This window comes from Pecten maximus, chromosome 16, assembly GCF_902652985.1.
Source record: "Pecten maximus chromosome 16, xPecMax1.1, whole genome shotgun sequence".
Classification (NCBI taxonomy): Eukaryota; Metazoa; Mollusca; class Bivalvia; order Pectinida; family Pectinidae; genus Pecten; species Pecten maximus.
This window is the reverse complement of record NC_047030.1, coordinates 34,265,369-34,281,627: the sequence shown is the minus strand read 5'-3', so window position 1 is coordinate 34,281,627 and position 16,259 is coordinate 34,265,369. Positions and strand designations below refer to the sequence as shown.

The following is a 16,259-nucleotide window of genomic DNA, read 5'->3' as shown; positions in this document are numbered from 1 at the left end:
GCAACAGATTGACATCTACCGAAGTGTAAACGTTGGTAAGTCCACTTTGAGTAAAACACGTCGGACTTTTTTTCTGTTGGTGTGTCCTTGGCATCCGTACTTATACGTGTGACTGCTCCGAGTACCTGAAACCTCACAAAAACAGACAGATCTATTCATCCACTGAATTATTGGCTAGATATATACAGTGGGGGCTTTATGGTGAACGTTCTACTATAATATTATCTATGATTGTATAGAATCGCATCTTAATAAAAAGATGGGACTATATACTGATTAATACAGTATACCTTTACTAGTAACGTTTTTGTGTTTTTTTAGGCTGTCACGCAGCATTTCTTTTCGAGGGATGCTTGGCTGCACGGAATATTTGATATTCAAGTACTGTCAACACAGTTGAGTAATCTACTGAAACTAATAGCATTTGATAATATTTTCTTCATGTTGCAGACACCTTCAACATAAATAAATTAGTGTTGGTACCAGCTTTGCTGTAAATATAAATACCGTTTTGAAAAGAAATTTGGGCATGGGAACGGTCTACTCTTGGTCTTCAAGTTCATGAGATGTTGTTCACCAAGTGAGTATCATGTCAACAAATATCTTGATGTCACTTTTGTCTAGCAACAAAACAACCGAGAAAAAACATGACATTCTCACGGGCAAAACCGTTTATGATATCAGGCAAAAAATGTACAAAGAATGCTTAAGAAGTGACATTTACCTACGCGGTCGCCTGTCGACGTAACGCTCAATGACATTGTAATCTGACCCGGACACTTGGTCAATGTAACATTTATAGAGTGACAATTTCTTATAGCAGTCGATGGATAACTGCTTATAATTAAAAAAAATCCAATTTACCACCATCCTAGGCTGATTTTGTAATAATGAAATAATATGTATATCTAAATGTTGATATATCACATATAGTTAACATCTGATAACAACTGTCAGAATGATCACTTTGTAGGAACTATATCCTGTCATAATTTACATAAACTCGGTGAGGTATTCATACACAGAAATATCAAGAATAAAGAAGGAACTATAAAATTGTGACACGGTGGAAACAGTTATGTACACGGTGCCTTGCCTATAAAGAGTCATGAAATAGGGTAAAATTGGAAAGGGGAAATTCAGTTTGGCAACTATTCGGATCGGATTGGAGTTGAAATGATTATGATTTAAATTTTTATATTTACCACAGGTAACTATTTCATAGCGACACGTAGGGATTTTTTCTAAAATAAGTATATCAGTTTTTTATTTGATATAAATCATCGATCACTTTGTTTTATGTTGTTAAGTTTGGTTGGTTGGCTCATGCGCAATGACAACTGCAAATAGTGTGTGCATCTGACAAACAAAATTTTATTGGCATTCGGCTGAAATGCGACCGTGAAAGCTGAAACCTTTATATAATTGTATGTACTACAGAAAACACTTTAGTTCCATACTGAGTATATTCTTTATTTTAATTTGGTTTTTGATATTTTGTTTCAAACCTGTCTTATCTTATCATCGAAAATTTTATTCATGATCTTTGTGAATCTAAGGTAAATGTTGAAGAAATTATCTAAGGATATATTGAAATTGACATTTAATAGAAATACAGCAGGTGACTTGCTACACAGGTCAACAAAACAACGACCTCGGCCATCTTGCTTCTGCTCACTCCATTAGCCTCAATGGCATCACAGCGTTGTTTATTGTCAGCAACACAAGCGGCATACGTCATCACGTGCGCTATATAATGCTGCTCGTGAACACCGTGTATAAGGTGCGCCATTGGCCCACGTGCATATATCCCCACGTCCTGTCCTCCGTGTGAGTCTTCGAAACGTGGAGCAGCAGCCGCTTGTAAGTAATCTTTATCAGCTAAAACAGAATAAGGAGTCATTTAAGCAAGGAACAGTGATTTTTAATGTTGTTATAGACGATATGTCAAGGTTTCCATGCTACATTTGCCCACCATACGTCTTGCTTCCATATCGACTATAAAAACATTAAAACCACTGTTCAATACTTGTATTTACATTGTCTTACTATTTTTGTCAACTTTGAAAAAAACTAAACCAACACCAAAAAATCCCGCCCTTTTTAATGTAACATGACCCACTGGGTGTTATAGCCTGAGGCACTGGGTGTATAGGCGTAATGGTGGCAACTGCCTCTTAGCATTGTGTCAATCGGGAAATGCGGAGCAAATGTAAATATACATTAATGTGCTTTCTTTTCATATGAATGGTCTTTGTAAGAAACCTTTATCAGCTAAATAAGAACAATGAGTCATACATAATTACTTTGTCTTGTACTATTGCATTTGTATCATCAGAGTTCTTTTACTGTCACCGTGTTAACATATCTGAGTCCATTGAGCAATGACATTATCACAAACCTACCTGGGGCAATTTCATATATTGAATGATTGGAGGAAGTTTTGAAAATTATTGCATTTCTGGTACATGGTATACATGTATTTGGTGAATATTGGAATACTTATATAGGAACAGCCTCTATACATATAACGGTCACCTTGGAAAATCATAATTCTAATTCTGTATCAATATGAACAAATATGGTTACTTTTGTAAAATACTAAACTGATAGGACATTGGGTTCCGTTAGAGTAAGCGTCTACTCCATCATCGACTACTTCTGTCGTACAAATCTATCTCGTCTTCTGAATAAGGGAATTAATGAAGCGACCATAACCATAACACAAGTGATATGTCAGAAATAAGTTTCTCTCTTAGGAACCTTGTGCCACAATTTTTCCTCAACAAAAAACAGTGATACACCAGTGCTGGTTGCATAATATCTAATAATGTTCTCCTTCCCATTTTTTTTTAGTACGTCGTCCTATTCCTTACAGGATATTATTATTTTGAAATACTCACTAGTGTCCGTAGCCTTCACATCGGTCCTATTCCCTGTGCCGTATCCTGGACCATTTCCATACGAAAGGGTAGTGAAATACGGACCGTTCAGATCTTCGTCATTGTCGACTACTCCTGAATAGAAAAATAGAGTTTATGTTAGTTTATATCTATTCCGTATCATACTTTATGAAATAAGTCGTGGATTTCATTTCTTTCATAACATCTTTCTTCTCTGTTTTATGCATGATTGAGTTTATCACATTAACTGTATCTTTTTGCGTCATAATGATTGTAAATTGGGACGCCATCCTCGAAAATAGATATTTTTCATAATACATCTTATATAAATGATATTGCATTGTCAATTCTTTTTATCATGTGATTAAGGTCTTAATAAATGTTTCATCCACATAGACCATGCTTTCTTTGTTATCCGATATCATTGACTTAATGTGATATGAAATACTCATGAAATGGTATCTCCCGAGAAAAAAGATTTCCAATTGGATGTAAGAAGTAGAAATGAACGTTTGAATACAACTTGTAAGAGTTATTCCCCCTTGGAATGCCGATTTACCATAATTTATCACTGTAAGAGAGATGATATGATTTCGTTATCACAATGATTTGTTCTTTCTTTTCCAGATTATGGTGAAAATAAAAATGCCCATATTTTATTCATGTCATGTTCCAAATTAAATTCCTACTTGTAGCCAAAATGTGTCAATTAAAACATGACTTTATCTGTATTCAGTAAACATTTACAGAGAATAGTGACATAATTTCGTCCTCAATTTAAATAATAACCGGGGTTTTTTTTGTTTTGTTTTTTTTGTTTTTTTTGTTTTTTTTTTTTTTTAGTTTTTTTTTTTTTTTTTTATGAAAATTGCATGTTTTCCCCAAAAAGTCTGAATATTGAAAAAAGTAGCATTAAAAGGTATGGACATTTTTGCGACAAAGTAGATGGTGGCGTTATGACCGCTTATTTCGAGATTTATACTGATCAGTTTATCCCCACCATGTCGTATCCCCTTAACTCATTGTTGCTGCATATTCCAATATTACTGTGTAATAAGATCATGAATCAACAAACGCCATTGAACCAGCGCCAGTAACATTTGCTCCCATAAACTTACGAGTATTTGGCGAATTCATTAGATAAAGGACCTTTTATGTTATACTTTTAATATATTGCACAGTAGACCCATTATCTAATTCATAAAGATACCATTGAATAAATACCAAAAATGTTGTTTCCTCGAGCTGGGTACCCGGCAATGTTGAAGACGTGGGCGTGGTCAGCTGTTACGATTATGAGTGTGTCTTTTTCGTCAGTCATTTCAGTTGCTATTTTAACAGCGTCCTCAAACGCCAGGCCATCATACAGAGCACGCTTGGCGTTGTTTTCGTGGTGAGCATGGTCTATGCGACCTCCTAAAATAACAGTGAATTAATTTTTAATACGTTTTAACTTCTGATGTTTTGATATAATTACGAAATCCTATATTAACATTTTCGGTTGTTAATGCAAAAAGTTATTTTCTTTGGTCTGTTTTTTTTAAGTCAATGATCTGTTAACAAAAAGAAGCCAAATCTGGACTTTTTCACTATCATTCAAGATATGAAAAAAGAAAAAGAAAAAAAGAACCCCCCCCCCCCCCAAAAAAAAAAACCGGCTCGCCATCCTCCAATTCCTTCCTGTTAACCATTGTTTTCTGTATACAATGGATATATGTTATTGATTGGACGTAACCCGTACCTTCCACTAAGAGAAAGAAACCATTTTTATCCTTCTGGAGTACCCGGATGGCTTTCTGTGTCATTGCTGCCAGAGATGGTTCACCGATTTGGCTTTTATCTCTGTCTAAATCATATTGCATGTGGGACGCCTCAAAAAGACCTATTGAAAATAAATAAATCATAATATTTGTCAAATTAAAATATATTTTCGGTCTATGCAATTGAGTCGAAAACAGTTATCATGGTTATGGAAAAAACCTTCTACTGTACAAGGATAGCAACACTTTTACTTACGTATTTCTTGATTATATCTCACCCTAAGGTTGATACAAGTTTTTGCTCTTAACACGTTATCAAATATTATATACTTGTAGCGGGGGGGGGGGGGGGGGGGGGGGGGGGGGGGGGGGGGCTATTACTTGTGTTATATTACGTGGGGGTTATGTTCAATGTTTAATTATACTGGTTAGCTTTATACAGGTAGTCTGTGTCAGTGTACTAGGGATTATTGGAGTTTGTACTCTGTGTACCTGTGACGTATTTGCCTTGTTGTTTGTCTCTGCATACGTGTCCTGTGCGAGGTTTGTGTTTTTCCCGTGCTTCTGTCTTGTGTAACTTGGTCTTGTCTGGGTGTCGTCTATTTTCCTCGTTGCCGATTGGTCCACTGTTTCGTATTGTCAATTTTATGTATAAAGGTTGTGTGTTTCTCTATTTCGGGGAGCAGAGCGCTGGATTAGTTTCCTGTGGTGCAAACCTTCTCTGCGGTAGGTACTTAGGGTTAATTGGGGGTTATGTTAGGTTCGTTAGTGTAGACAATATCATTGTGGGATGGGGAGATATATAGCCGGGAGGGGGGTTAGTTTCGTGTCTTAGCTATTAATAGATATGGGGGGTTTCCTTAGTTGTTAGGCCTATTATTATATTTCTGTGCTCTGGATACGTGTTCTATGTTGTAAATACTGACATGTTTCTCACAATAAATTGTTAAATGGTATTTCTATAGTTCTTGTCCTCCTTCTCCTTTCCGAAGCTACAGTACAAGTATTTACCCATCGAACCTGGGTTGACTGGTGTACAGGGCGAGACGGGGTGTCAATTCACATCCCCCCCCCCCCCCCCCCCCCCCCCCCCCCCCACCCCTCTCCCTCCTGTTACAAAATTGGTGCCGTCTTGACCAGAGCTTGTTCTGTTTATAGAGAGGAGGAAGTGTCTTGAATAAAATCCCTGTTACAAGTTGTTTAAATTGGTCAGTTTTATTAGTGATCTTGGAAATAAACTAATAGGTACACCAATGCCACAGGGGCGCGTCACTGTAAACAGTAATGGCGGAGAGCCCGATAATCAGAATGTTCGAACAGTCGATAGTATTTCGAGCCTATACAATATTGTAGGGACGATGGCAACACAATGTCACTCATCAATACATTGGGAACACTGGGAAAGATCATAGATCATGAAATTAAGAAAGTAGTGATGCCCCCGTAACATACTTACACTTGTTAATTAGTAAATTAACTTACCAAGTAAATAATCCGTGCTTGAGGGGTCTATGGCGTCGAAATCGCCCTTATTCCAGACGTACTCGGCTTTTAAATTGTTCCTCTTTTTTTCTTCCTGCCAAACCTTGGGACATAACACAATTAGTTAGATATATATGCCTCTCTGTCTCTGTCTCCCTCTGTATCTCTCTGTGTCTCTCTCTGTCTCACTCTCACAGTCTGTCTGTATCTGTGTCTCTCTATTGATATGATAACGATTCTACTTATTGCAATATTCATAGTAAATCACGCAAAATGTCGAATCTATTGTAGTGATTCTTTTTCTGTTTTATTTTTAAACTTGTTTTGACCTGGATTGTTATGGTAAGTATTGTTTGACCGGAGTACCCGAAGAAAAAAATGTAGTAAGGCCGGTGGCCACCGTCCGTATACACGTGCGATCGGGGCATCGAACCCCAGTGGCCTAGTTACCATTGTGCCACCGGGACCACGCTTCAACAGAAATGTTTGTTACGCGTTTTCTAAAATATGATAATTATTAGCAAATTGAAAAAAAAATTATTTTTAATATCATGCTCTTTGAAAACATTGATCTGACTCGATATTGTAGTCTCGAAAAAAAGTTCAATGTTTTTTGTCTTTGAGGTTAAAAGATGATATTACTAATGTCAGAACATACCCAAATGTAGATTAGTCCGGAAATTATCACAAGGGGCATATAAGTATGTGATGTGGACAAGCAGGAGATCGGAGAACCAGGATGATACTTAGTTGTGACCGGGTATTGAACATTTGAAGTCTTGCTTTTTTTTTGAAAAAAAAAGATTGCGGGCCATGTATGTAGGTTTATCGCTTAAAATTTGAGCAATATATTGGATTAAAGAAGTCTTTTTACTTAAATCAGCATTTCGGGTGTTACCTGCTAAAAAGAAAGAAAAGAAGAAAAGAACTGCAGTTTTATCAAACCGATGTGCCATTTCTTCTGTTCACAACAAAAACACTAGAAGACAAAGATACACAGCGTGCATAAATGGACAAATTTTCTAGTGGCTTTTACAATATCTTTTTTAGTTTAAACATATGTCAATGTTGTAAAACAAGCGAGATGATTGAGCCGACGTAATGGCAACTTAGAGTATATTGTTCCAATATACAACTAAATTATGACAATATAGACTCAAATATCTTCCAAGAAGAAAATGACTTGATGATATATAAGATAGTTTTGTCCTTGCCTTGATAAGGTTGACGCCGTCTAGCCGTTGTTTAGCAAAGTTCTTGTCGTTCAGCTCCGGGTCGGAATCATTTCTTCCTAGAAAAAACTGTCGTCCTCCTCCTAACATTACCTTAAGGTATCGAAAAGAATATATTATCGAAATACATTCATTAGCAATAATGATATTCGGCATGTAATGTGCATGTCGGCATTTTCCTTAAGGTTTGCTTTTGTGAATGCTGATGATCAAAAGGAATTTTTTTTTTCAGTTACAGTAAATTTGGTTAAAACATTAGAGTTCCTTAAGATAATAATCAATTATTGTTAATAATTTTCATTTAAATCAATTAATGTTAATAACCATCATTTAAATAATTATGTACATGAAGAGCCGCTACAGATACAATTATTGACTACTCTTGTTGACAAGTAATCAAGTAATGATATTCGTCTTATTTTAAGGTAGGAGGCGATATGCACACCTGATGTAGCCGTTATCGAGGATGAGTTGGTATAAGTTACATACCTTGACATAGCTATTGTTGTAGATCAGCTGAGAGGCGATGTCTTTACACCATCCCGTCACGCCCACCATATCACCGTCTACCTCCCAGTTACGAGACACGGACTTGGCGTAAGCTGCTGCGGGTGTGGCGTGTGTGATTCTGGCGGTGGAAACCATGCCTACGGATCGACCTAGAAACAACGGCTAGGGTTAGGGTTAGAGTGAGCTTTAGGATTAAAGTTAGACGAATACAGGAAGACAAAAATGAACGCTTTGAATAATTGAACTTTATTATTGATTATATTAGTTATTCCGATTCCGATTGGTTTTTTGTATAAAATGAGGTCAAATTCAAGTAGTTAAGGAAAATTGTTCATAATTGAAGGGAACATAGACGTGCGGCTCGAGCTGTTTTTTTCACAACCAATATATATAAAAGAAATCCTTGATGATAAATAAATCAAGCTCTCAAAGGAATAGTGATGCACAATTATAGTGTTCAATAGCATTAAAATTTACGATGTTGAAGGGGCCACAGACGGGTGCTATTATAGTGTTGTTTCACTGAAATACCACACCCGAACACAATATTACGATACCAGTATGAACTTGTCTTAATTCGAACTTTGAAGACGAAATACCAATTTTAATAGACTTTCGTTTGTCTCGTCGAGAAAATAAAACAAATACCTAACGTAAATAGTGAAAAATTAAAAAAGAAATGAAACAGGTTCCCAATGGATTGGTGTTGCACCGTAATAGTGTGAAATAATTAAACAATTTTGTTGCAAAAGTGTGTAGTTATTACTATGACAGGGGACTATAGTAATTCACCAGATTCATACGACGGTCTAGACAGATGTGCATTCATGTGCGTCGGTATATAGTTGACAAATGACAAGTGCAAAATGAGATCGAATACGCGTACAGATCAAAGATAATCATCAAATCATTTTTGTTTTCGTTTTGTAACAATTCTTAGGACAAAGTGATGACGTTTACAAACAAAACTCTCCGATAGACACACATTGGTCGCCTCAGAGCCAATCAATGTTGGATCAATTAATTACCGTCTGCTCGAAACCATTCAAAAGCACACTGAAGTTCGTTTCCGTGTTGGCTTGCGCACTGGCCATCTCTAGCTAGGTCGCTTAAGCCAATCAAACGATAGTTTGACTTCTCTCCACACAACAGGGCGGTCGCTGTCGCAGCAGAGTCGGTCGTTTGCCTATCCTGGGAGTATGTCTGAAAAGATACGCCAGGCAGTTGTTAAAATAGAGGTTACACAACGAGTGGTTGTTGGATATGGAATTTATTTCACACGAGTAAGTTATTTTTTTAAAGTTACAAAAGACACGAGCTTTAGCGAGTGTTTTTTGCAACTTTTATAAAATAACTTACGAGTGTGAAATTAATTCCATATCCAACAATTTCGAGTCGTGTGACCTGTTTCTACCACAATAATATCGGCTTAAATTAAAGGGAAACATGGCCAAGTATAATTTCGCGTATGCAAATAAAGTGTAACGGTGACGTCCGGGACCAGGTGATGTGACATCATTAGATTATTGATGACGTCAATAACAATTGCAGCTTGGGTCAAAGTTCACCGTGTTAGCCAATCAAAATGCGTACAGAGTTTATACCACGTGTGGTATAAACATATTGTTAATCAACAGCTGTAATGATTAACTGATGATCTGAGAGTTGAATAACACAGGGTATTGTGGTAGAAAATAGTTTATATATTGGTCAATATAGTACAGAAATCATAATAATGCCACGGGGAAAACCAGATCAAATAATACCTGGAGGATCAAACATTTCTGTCATGCTGTTTCTAAGTGACGGCTTATAATCATTTTAGTGTCACTGGTACATTTGTTATCGTAAACTAAGCAGGTGGATTTATGTTCAAACATTCAAATTCATGTAATCAGTATAAGATGTAATATCGAAATATTATATTTGTTTAAATGATAATTTTAGACTTTTTTATTCTGTCGATTGAATGAGGTGAAAAATGACCTTCATTTATATAACATTATCATATACTTGTACCGTACTTGTGAGAGGAAAATACCACTTATTTCTGATGGAAAGAAAACTGACGAAAACCGTAATTCAAATAGTACAACTACAAAGGGTTAGATATTCAAATACTAAATATATATATATGACAGCTTACCTTTGAAAACCCAACATTCGGGAATTTCTCAAACTCAAGCACTGTCTCCTCCCCCGTGGCACCTTGTGTTTGGCCCCGGAGAATCCTAGTCCCAGTCACAGTGGTCCCGCCCATCCCGTCTCCTACAAACAGGATGACGTTTTGTGCCTTATTGGTGTTCGTCTTCCGGTTAAGCGCTATTTTTAGCTCCTGTTCTGCAAGTTGTTTCCAGTGTGCGGAGTCTGAAACTTAGTTTTGAACGAGTTTTCTAAGATCGTCGATATCCAAGGATGAAAAACCGCTTTCAGATGGCAATATTGTTACTATAAAGCAGTATGAAATAAAGTGATATTATTCTATCAGTATCATTTGGTACCTAACTTCCCCATCTCTCTTGCTTTAATTATACATACGTTCCTTCAATACTGACTCAGAAAACAGTTATATCAACCTGATAATCGAACGGGGCTTTGTGACTGTTAAACAATCAACTTCCTTTTATCTTAATTGATTTACACATTTTGTTTAAATTTGTAACTTTGATATACAAATGAATTGGACCACAATTTCATTAATATAAAAAACGTTTCCGTTTCTTTTAAATGTCGGCGTTTCCATTAGGACACAATGCTACCTTCATTGATTTGACAAATACACATTTGTCCCTGAATTTACAGGTTTACCTTGAAAACTAACATTGGTTAATAACGATCTACATGTTTTTGTCGTTATTAGCTGGGTTTTAACAAAAATCAATTCTGGCCGTGTCTTAAATAAGGAAAAAAAAAAAAAAATACGAAAAAAAAAAAATACAAAAAACCCCCAAAAAAACCCAAAACAACAAAACAAACAAACAAACCTTTATACCAAAAGACATATTTCCAAGGCAAAACAATCGCATAACTTCAAAGACTACTGAATTTGTTGTGATTATCGTCGTACGCTTTATAATCTGATATGAAGGGAAATATGGCGGTTAATGATAGCGTACATCTTCCTTTCTTCCATATGAAAGCTACATTTTCGTAGGTGTAGATTGTTTTCCATATAAATCGCTTTTCATGTTGACTAAGGTATTCTGCGTCAATAACGAACGTATTTTTCTTTGAGCCTTAAAACATCATTGTAGGCCTATTCTGTTTATTTAAAAGGTTTTGTTTTCATGTTACGTGACTATTTTTATACAATCCTGAACAAACCCTTCTCTCATGAATGGGAATTATTACGTCAAAAACCGTATCAACACAGGTAACAAAACCTGTATAAAGTTATATTCATGACGTGCCCTCTTTAGATCACATGTCGGCGAGGTATATGCATCTTTATTTTTTTCTGCTGCAATATAAAGAAGAATTTACATATGATGCAAATGATAGATGTGATCAGTAAGGGGAAACAATTAGTGAAACATGAGTGGCGAACGCAGACAATGTTATTCTACCTGAGAAGACGTTAACAAACAACAATGTGTCTGACGCGTATTGAAATGGCTTTGCAAATGTTTTGTTCACTAACCTAATTCTTATTTTGGAATGTGACTTAGCACTAATTGGAGCTTGAACTGCAGGTCGGATTTTCTAGGTGAAACAAACAGATGTTTCGTAAGTGGGCTCAACCATGCGAAGAAGGTTGATGTAATATTCAGTGGTACTATCTAACAGGTACGACTGTGCAGGATATTGTATTCATGAAATGCTATGTCAGGTGTGTTAAACTTTACACACAGGTATATTTTGACTACCCCAGTAGTGAAGCTATAGTGAAGCTTAATACTAAAACTGGAAAATGCACATGATCTCGCTTATACTTTGATACCTTATTTACAGGTTGGCGAGACCTTTAAAAGCCACGTTTAAGTAGGCGTGTTGTTGTAGTACAGCTTATGTCATTATTTAGTGAAAACAATCTATCAAATTATAGGAATTAAAATTAATTATTAGGGATTTCCATTTCGCATTGAAATCCCTCTTGTTATTGTTATGTTTTTTTCTTATTATTATTATTTTTATTCTTAACACTTATTGATAACACTTTCGTTCTAAAACGAATAAAGATAAAACGCTTCTTTTTTAGTAGGTGATAGAGAACTTCAGGCCGGTCATTACACTAACATTTTGGTGATCATAAATTCAAAGGTCAAGGTCACAGATCTAAAAAAAGATTTTTTTTAAAACGATTTTAGAACGACCTTCACTTCATGAAAGTGCGTTCGATTCCGTACGAACCCAGTGCGTCATACAGATTATGGTCGGGGCTAAATGTTATCAATGCCATGTTATCAGAGAATATGTCAAATACTTGTTTTAATCGCGCATGAAAGAGCATGAACCACTGAGACGGAGTGTGAAAATGTTTTGATCATCTGACTTAAAATGACGGAGATATCGCACTTTGAAAGTTTCGAAGTTTTTCCCGCCAAAATTAAAAAATCGAGCAAAAAACATTAATTGTTTTCAGTTCCTTCATTGATACACATACATATCTGATATTCGGCACAACTATAGAACGTAAGAATGGCTACAAAAGAAGTTACTTTTCATTGACCTTGACCCTCATTCAAGGTCAAATAATCCAAAAAAATAAAAGTTGAAAAAAAGAATTCTTTTGAATCAGGTTCTTTGTCTGTTCGTTGTTTTCCTTGAATAATCTGTGCATTTTGTAGATAATGATCGGAGCTCACTTTTCTCTGTAACATATTATCAGAAAATATGTCAAGGTTAGAGTCTCATAACGAGGTTAAATCGAGGTCAAATTTTTAGAATTCAAAATGAGTTAATTTTTTAATTGCATTGCAAAGTGCATGATTAATGAAGACGAACTGTGCAGGTTTTATGGTCATGCGATAGAAATGGCACTTTGAAAAATGTTCGTTTTCCCGCCAAAGTTCAAGTTTGTCCCAAAAATGCACTTAATTACCCTATGCTCCTATATCTTTACACATACAGATTTGATATTTGGCACAGTTATAGCATTTACGGATGCCTACAAAATCCATTACGTTTTACTAACCTTGACAGTCGTTCAAGGTCACAGAGGTCAAATGTTCAAAAATTGAAAATTTCAAATTCTCTTTCAAACGGTTTTATTTTCATCGTATGTAAAAGAAAACGGTCTTCTGAAGATGTTTCCAACGTTAGAAGGTCAAATCATCAAATATATTAAAAAAAAAACACTTTGGAAAATATTTTAATGCCAAAATTAAATGTTATCCTACAATTACACTTCGAATATTTTTCTTCCATTACTATGACACCAACAGACTTGATGATCGGTAAAAGAAGGGAAGAGAAGGGAAAACGAAGAGAAAACGAAGAAAAATCGTAGGTAAAACGAACAAAAGCTTTCGTCAGAATGAGAACATGTCTGCGATCATTTTGTAGTTGGAAATCCCGTGTTTTGATCTTGATCAAATCTAGTTTTTATATGTTTTTATCTACGAACTTTAATTGCAGGACATAAAATGTACTATATGAACGCGCCTTCAAAACAAAAAGCTTGTGGATCGTGATTAACCAATGTTATTAATTTCAAGATAAATATCTATTTATGTAAAATAATTTTATGGCATTGAAAAAGCTATAAACGATCCAAAAAGGAGTTTCGGAACATCTATATTTGTAAATGAATATTGCAGTAACAAAGGTATAATTGCTAAAGACATAAATCTACCATTGTGTCCTGTTTTAAACACCGATATCAGATAGAAATAGATTGTTTAAACAGTCGTTAAATTTCGATCAATTATCTAAAAGAAAGTTTTTTCATAAATACAAATTATTTGTTATACACATGGCTATGTAATATGAAATTGATCAAACTCGTGTATCATTGATATGCCACTCGCATAAATGCATATCACAATGTTGGACTAGTTTGATCAATTCCATGTTACGTTGCCATTGATCTTCTAATCAAATTATAGATCCAGTATATGCTGAATGATAAACACAAAAACCGCATACTCAAGTTGTTTCATCCTTCTAGGAATCGTAAATAATGATAGATCCAGGAATATGATAAAGATTCATTATCTTAATTCTGATTCAATTTGTTAATACATATAAATATATATATCAACTATCAACCACAGTAATAGAATACTAAACATTACTTAGTCCTTGATTGGATTATAAGTAAACAACTTACCAACGACATACACTCCGAACATAAGTAAAACTATACAACACCCCCAGAGGTACATCATGCTATCGGGTATGACCGGTATGACAGTTTCCCGATGTAGCGTCAACACAGATATTCTACACTTATGCACGCAGTCAATGTAATGACAGAAATTTGAAGGTTACTCCTGGTTAAATATTAGCACAAAAAAAAATCGCTTAACCTGTTGAGTCATATTTCCGCAGCGCGTTAAGCAGAACAAAACGAATCTATATAAGGTGATCGTCAAAAGTGATATGGGTTTTGCATGCGTTTCATTACTTTTTAGTTAACGTATGTATTGTGCAATATTGTACTTTAAGGCTTCTAATGGTTTCATTGATTAAAATGCTAAACTGGTACAGAAAAAAAAAAATTTGTCTAATTCTGACAAATTAGGTATTGCAGAACCGTATATTTGATCTGTGTCGTCTGGTTATGTTGAGTTCATGAGATAAAATATCAACTAATGAAATCATTATAACACTTAGGATTTGTTTTTCCTTGCACTTTCGTCTACTTTTCTCCTTCTCCTCTGAGCAAGCTCCTCCTCATATGACTCTCACTGTTTTGGGATATTTCCTCTCCTATAACACCTCTTCATATGACATTTACTGTTGTGGGGTCTCCCCCCCCCCCTCCCCTGGGCACCTCCTCATATGACGTTTACTGTTGGAACACCCCCCCCCCCCCCCATCCTCTGGGCACCTCCTCATATGACGTTTACATTAGTGGGATATTTTCTCTCTCTGGGGCACCTCCTCATATGACGTTTAATGTTGTGGGGTCTCCCCCACCCCCTGCCCTGGGCACCTCATATGACGTTTACTGCTGGAACACCCCCCCCCCCCCCCCCCCCCATCCTCTGGGCACCTCCTCATATGACGTTTACATTAGTGGGATATTTTCTCTCTCTGGGGCACCTCCTCATATGACGTTAACTATTGTGGGGTTTTTCACCCACTTCGGGCACCGCCTCGTACAACTCTCACTTTTGTGGGGTCCTCTCCACTTCTCTGGGTACCACATGTGAGACTCGCCGTTCTGGGCACGTCAAACAACAAACAAACACGTAGTGATGAGTCGTATTGTCCCATATAAACAATTGAAAAAAATATCAGGTAGGGCGGTATGGTTGTACTAATGAAGGACAGTTCCCATCACGTAATTGCAACAACGCACCTTTCGATATTCGTACATGGTACATTTATTTCGTAATTTCACGTTTTCAACTGAAACATATAAAAGCGAGCCTCTCAGTTTGAGTTCGTTGTCAAATGGACAGGTCAATGGCGTTTTCAAAGTATGGTTAGGTCACACCGTTCTTACTCTAATGGCCATGATCACCCTGATGGTTTGATAAGATACTCTTATTTTCTTGTTTACATAATTTATCTTCTGTCCTCAATTGTTTGGATTCAAGCTACTTTCAATACTTTGTTATGTGAAACACGAACATGCAAAGTAAAAAAAAAAAAGTTGTATTTATCACCAAAATATAATTGGTGTGTGCAGCGAGGGTGATATAGAAATTGGGTCACAAAAACACATAATAAAATAGACGTCTAACACCTGGTCCGTCTTGATATCGTGTGACAAACCTTTATAGAAATCATTTACACTAGGTAAATAATGGCTCGCTGTGTTAGGTGCGTTCAATTTGCTGAATAATTGACATCCTAATACACCGTGGCACGTATCACATGTCTGGAAAAATCTTAAACATGCTTATTTCAACTTTTTTTATCACCACTTGGATGAACACTGATATTATGCGGAATAACTAGTCCCAGATTTTCGATTGCGGTCTTAAATTTTGAATATGAAATATCGATATAATGTCCTTTCTTTATGAATAATGAGAATTAAATGCTCAAAATAATGTATTAGGACATTACATGGCGAAATCCCGACTCCTTATTGGCTAAACACGCGGCCACTATAAGGCGATAGTGATGCTCCTTATGGCACTATCAAATTTGGCGCGACGTTGAGCGTGATTCAATTGTGTCGTCACTGCTGCTGTTGTGATTAATGAAGTCGACGAAAATAGCTGACACTGATTAGCCTAATGGTGAAATATTCA

The 16,259-nt window shown here is 36.1% G+C and overlaps 1 protein-coding gene across 1 annotated transcript; it reads right to left on the bottom strand.

Moving 5' to 3' along the window:
- Positions 1–1,457: 1,457 nt before the first annotated feature.
- Positions 1,458–15,270, bottom strand: LOC117344787 (alkaline phosphatase-like). The gene is made up of 10 exons (XM_033907612.1): positions 15,138–15,270; positions 10,034–10,260; positions 8,916–9,090; positions 7,867–8,036; positions 7,360–7,470; positions 6,146–6,248; positions 4,645–4,785; positions 4,128–4,319; positions 2,904–3,017; positions 1,458–1,881 (listed from the first exon to the last, which is right to left on the bottom strand). The coding sequence occupies exons 1-10, from the start codon at positions 15,268–15,270 to the stop codon at positions 1,604–1,606; spliced, it is 1,644 nt and encodes a 547-aa protein (XP_033763503.1). The 3' UTR covers positions 1,458–1,603.
- Between the last annotated feature and the right edge of the window lie 989 nt (positions 15,271–16,259).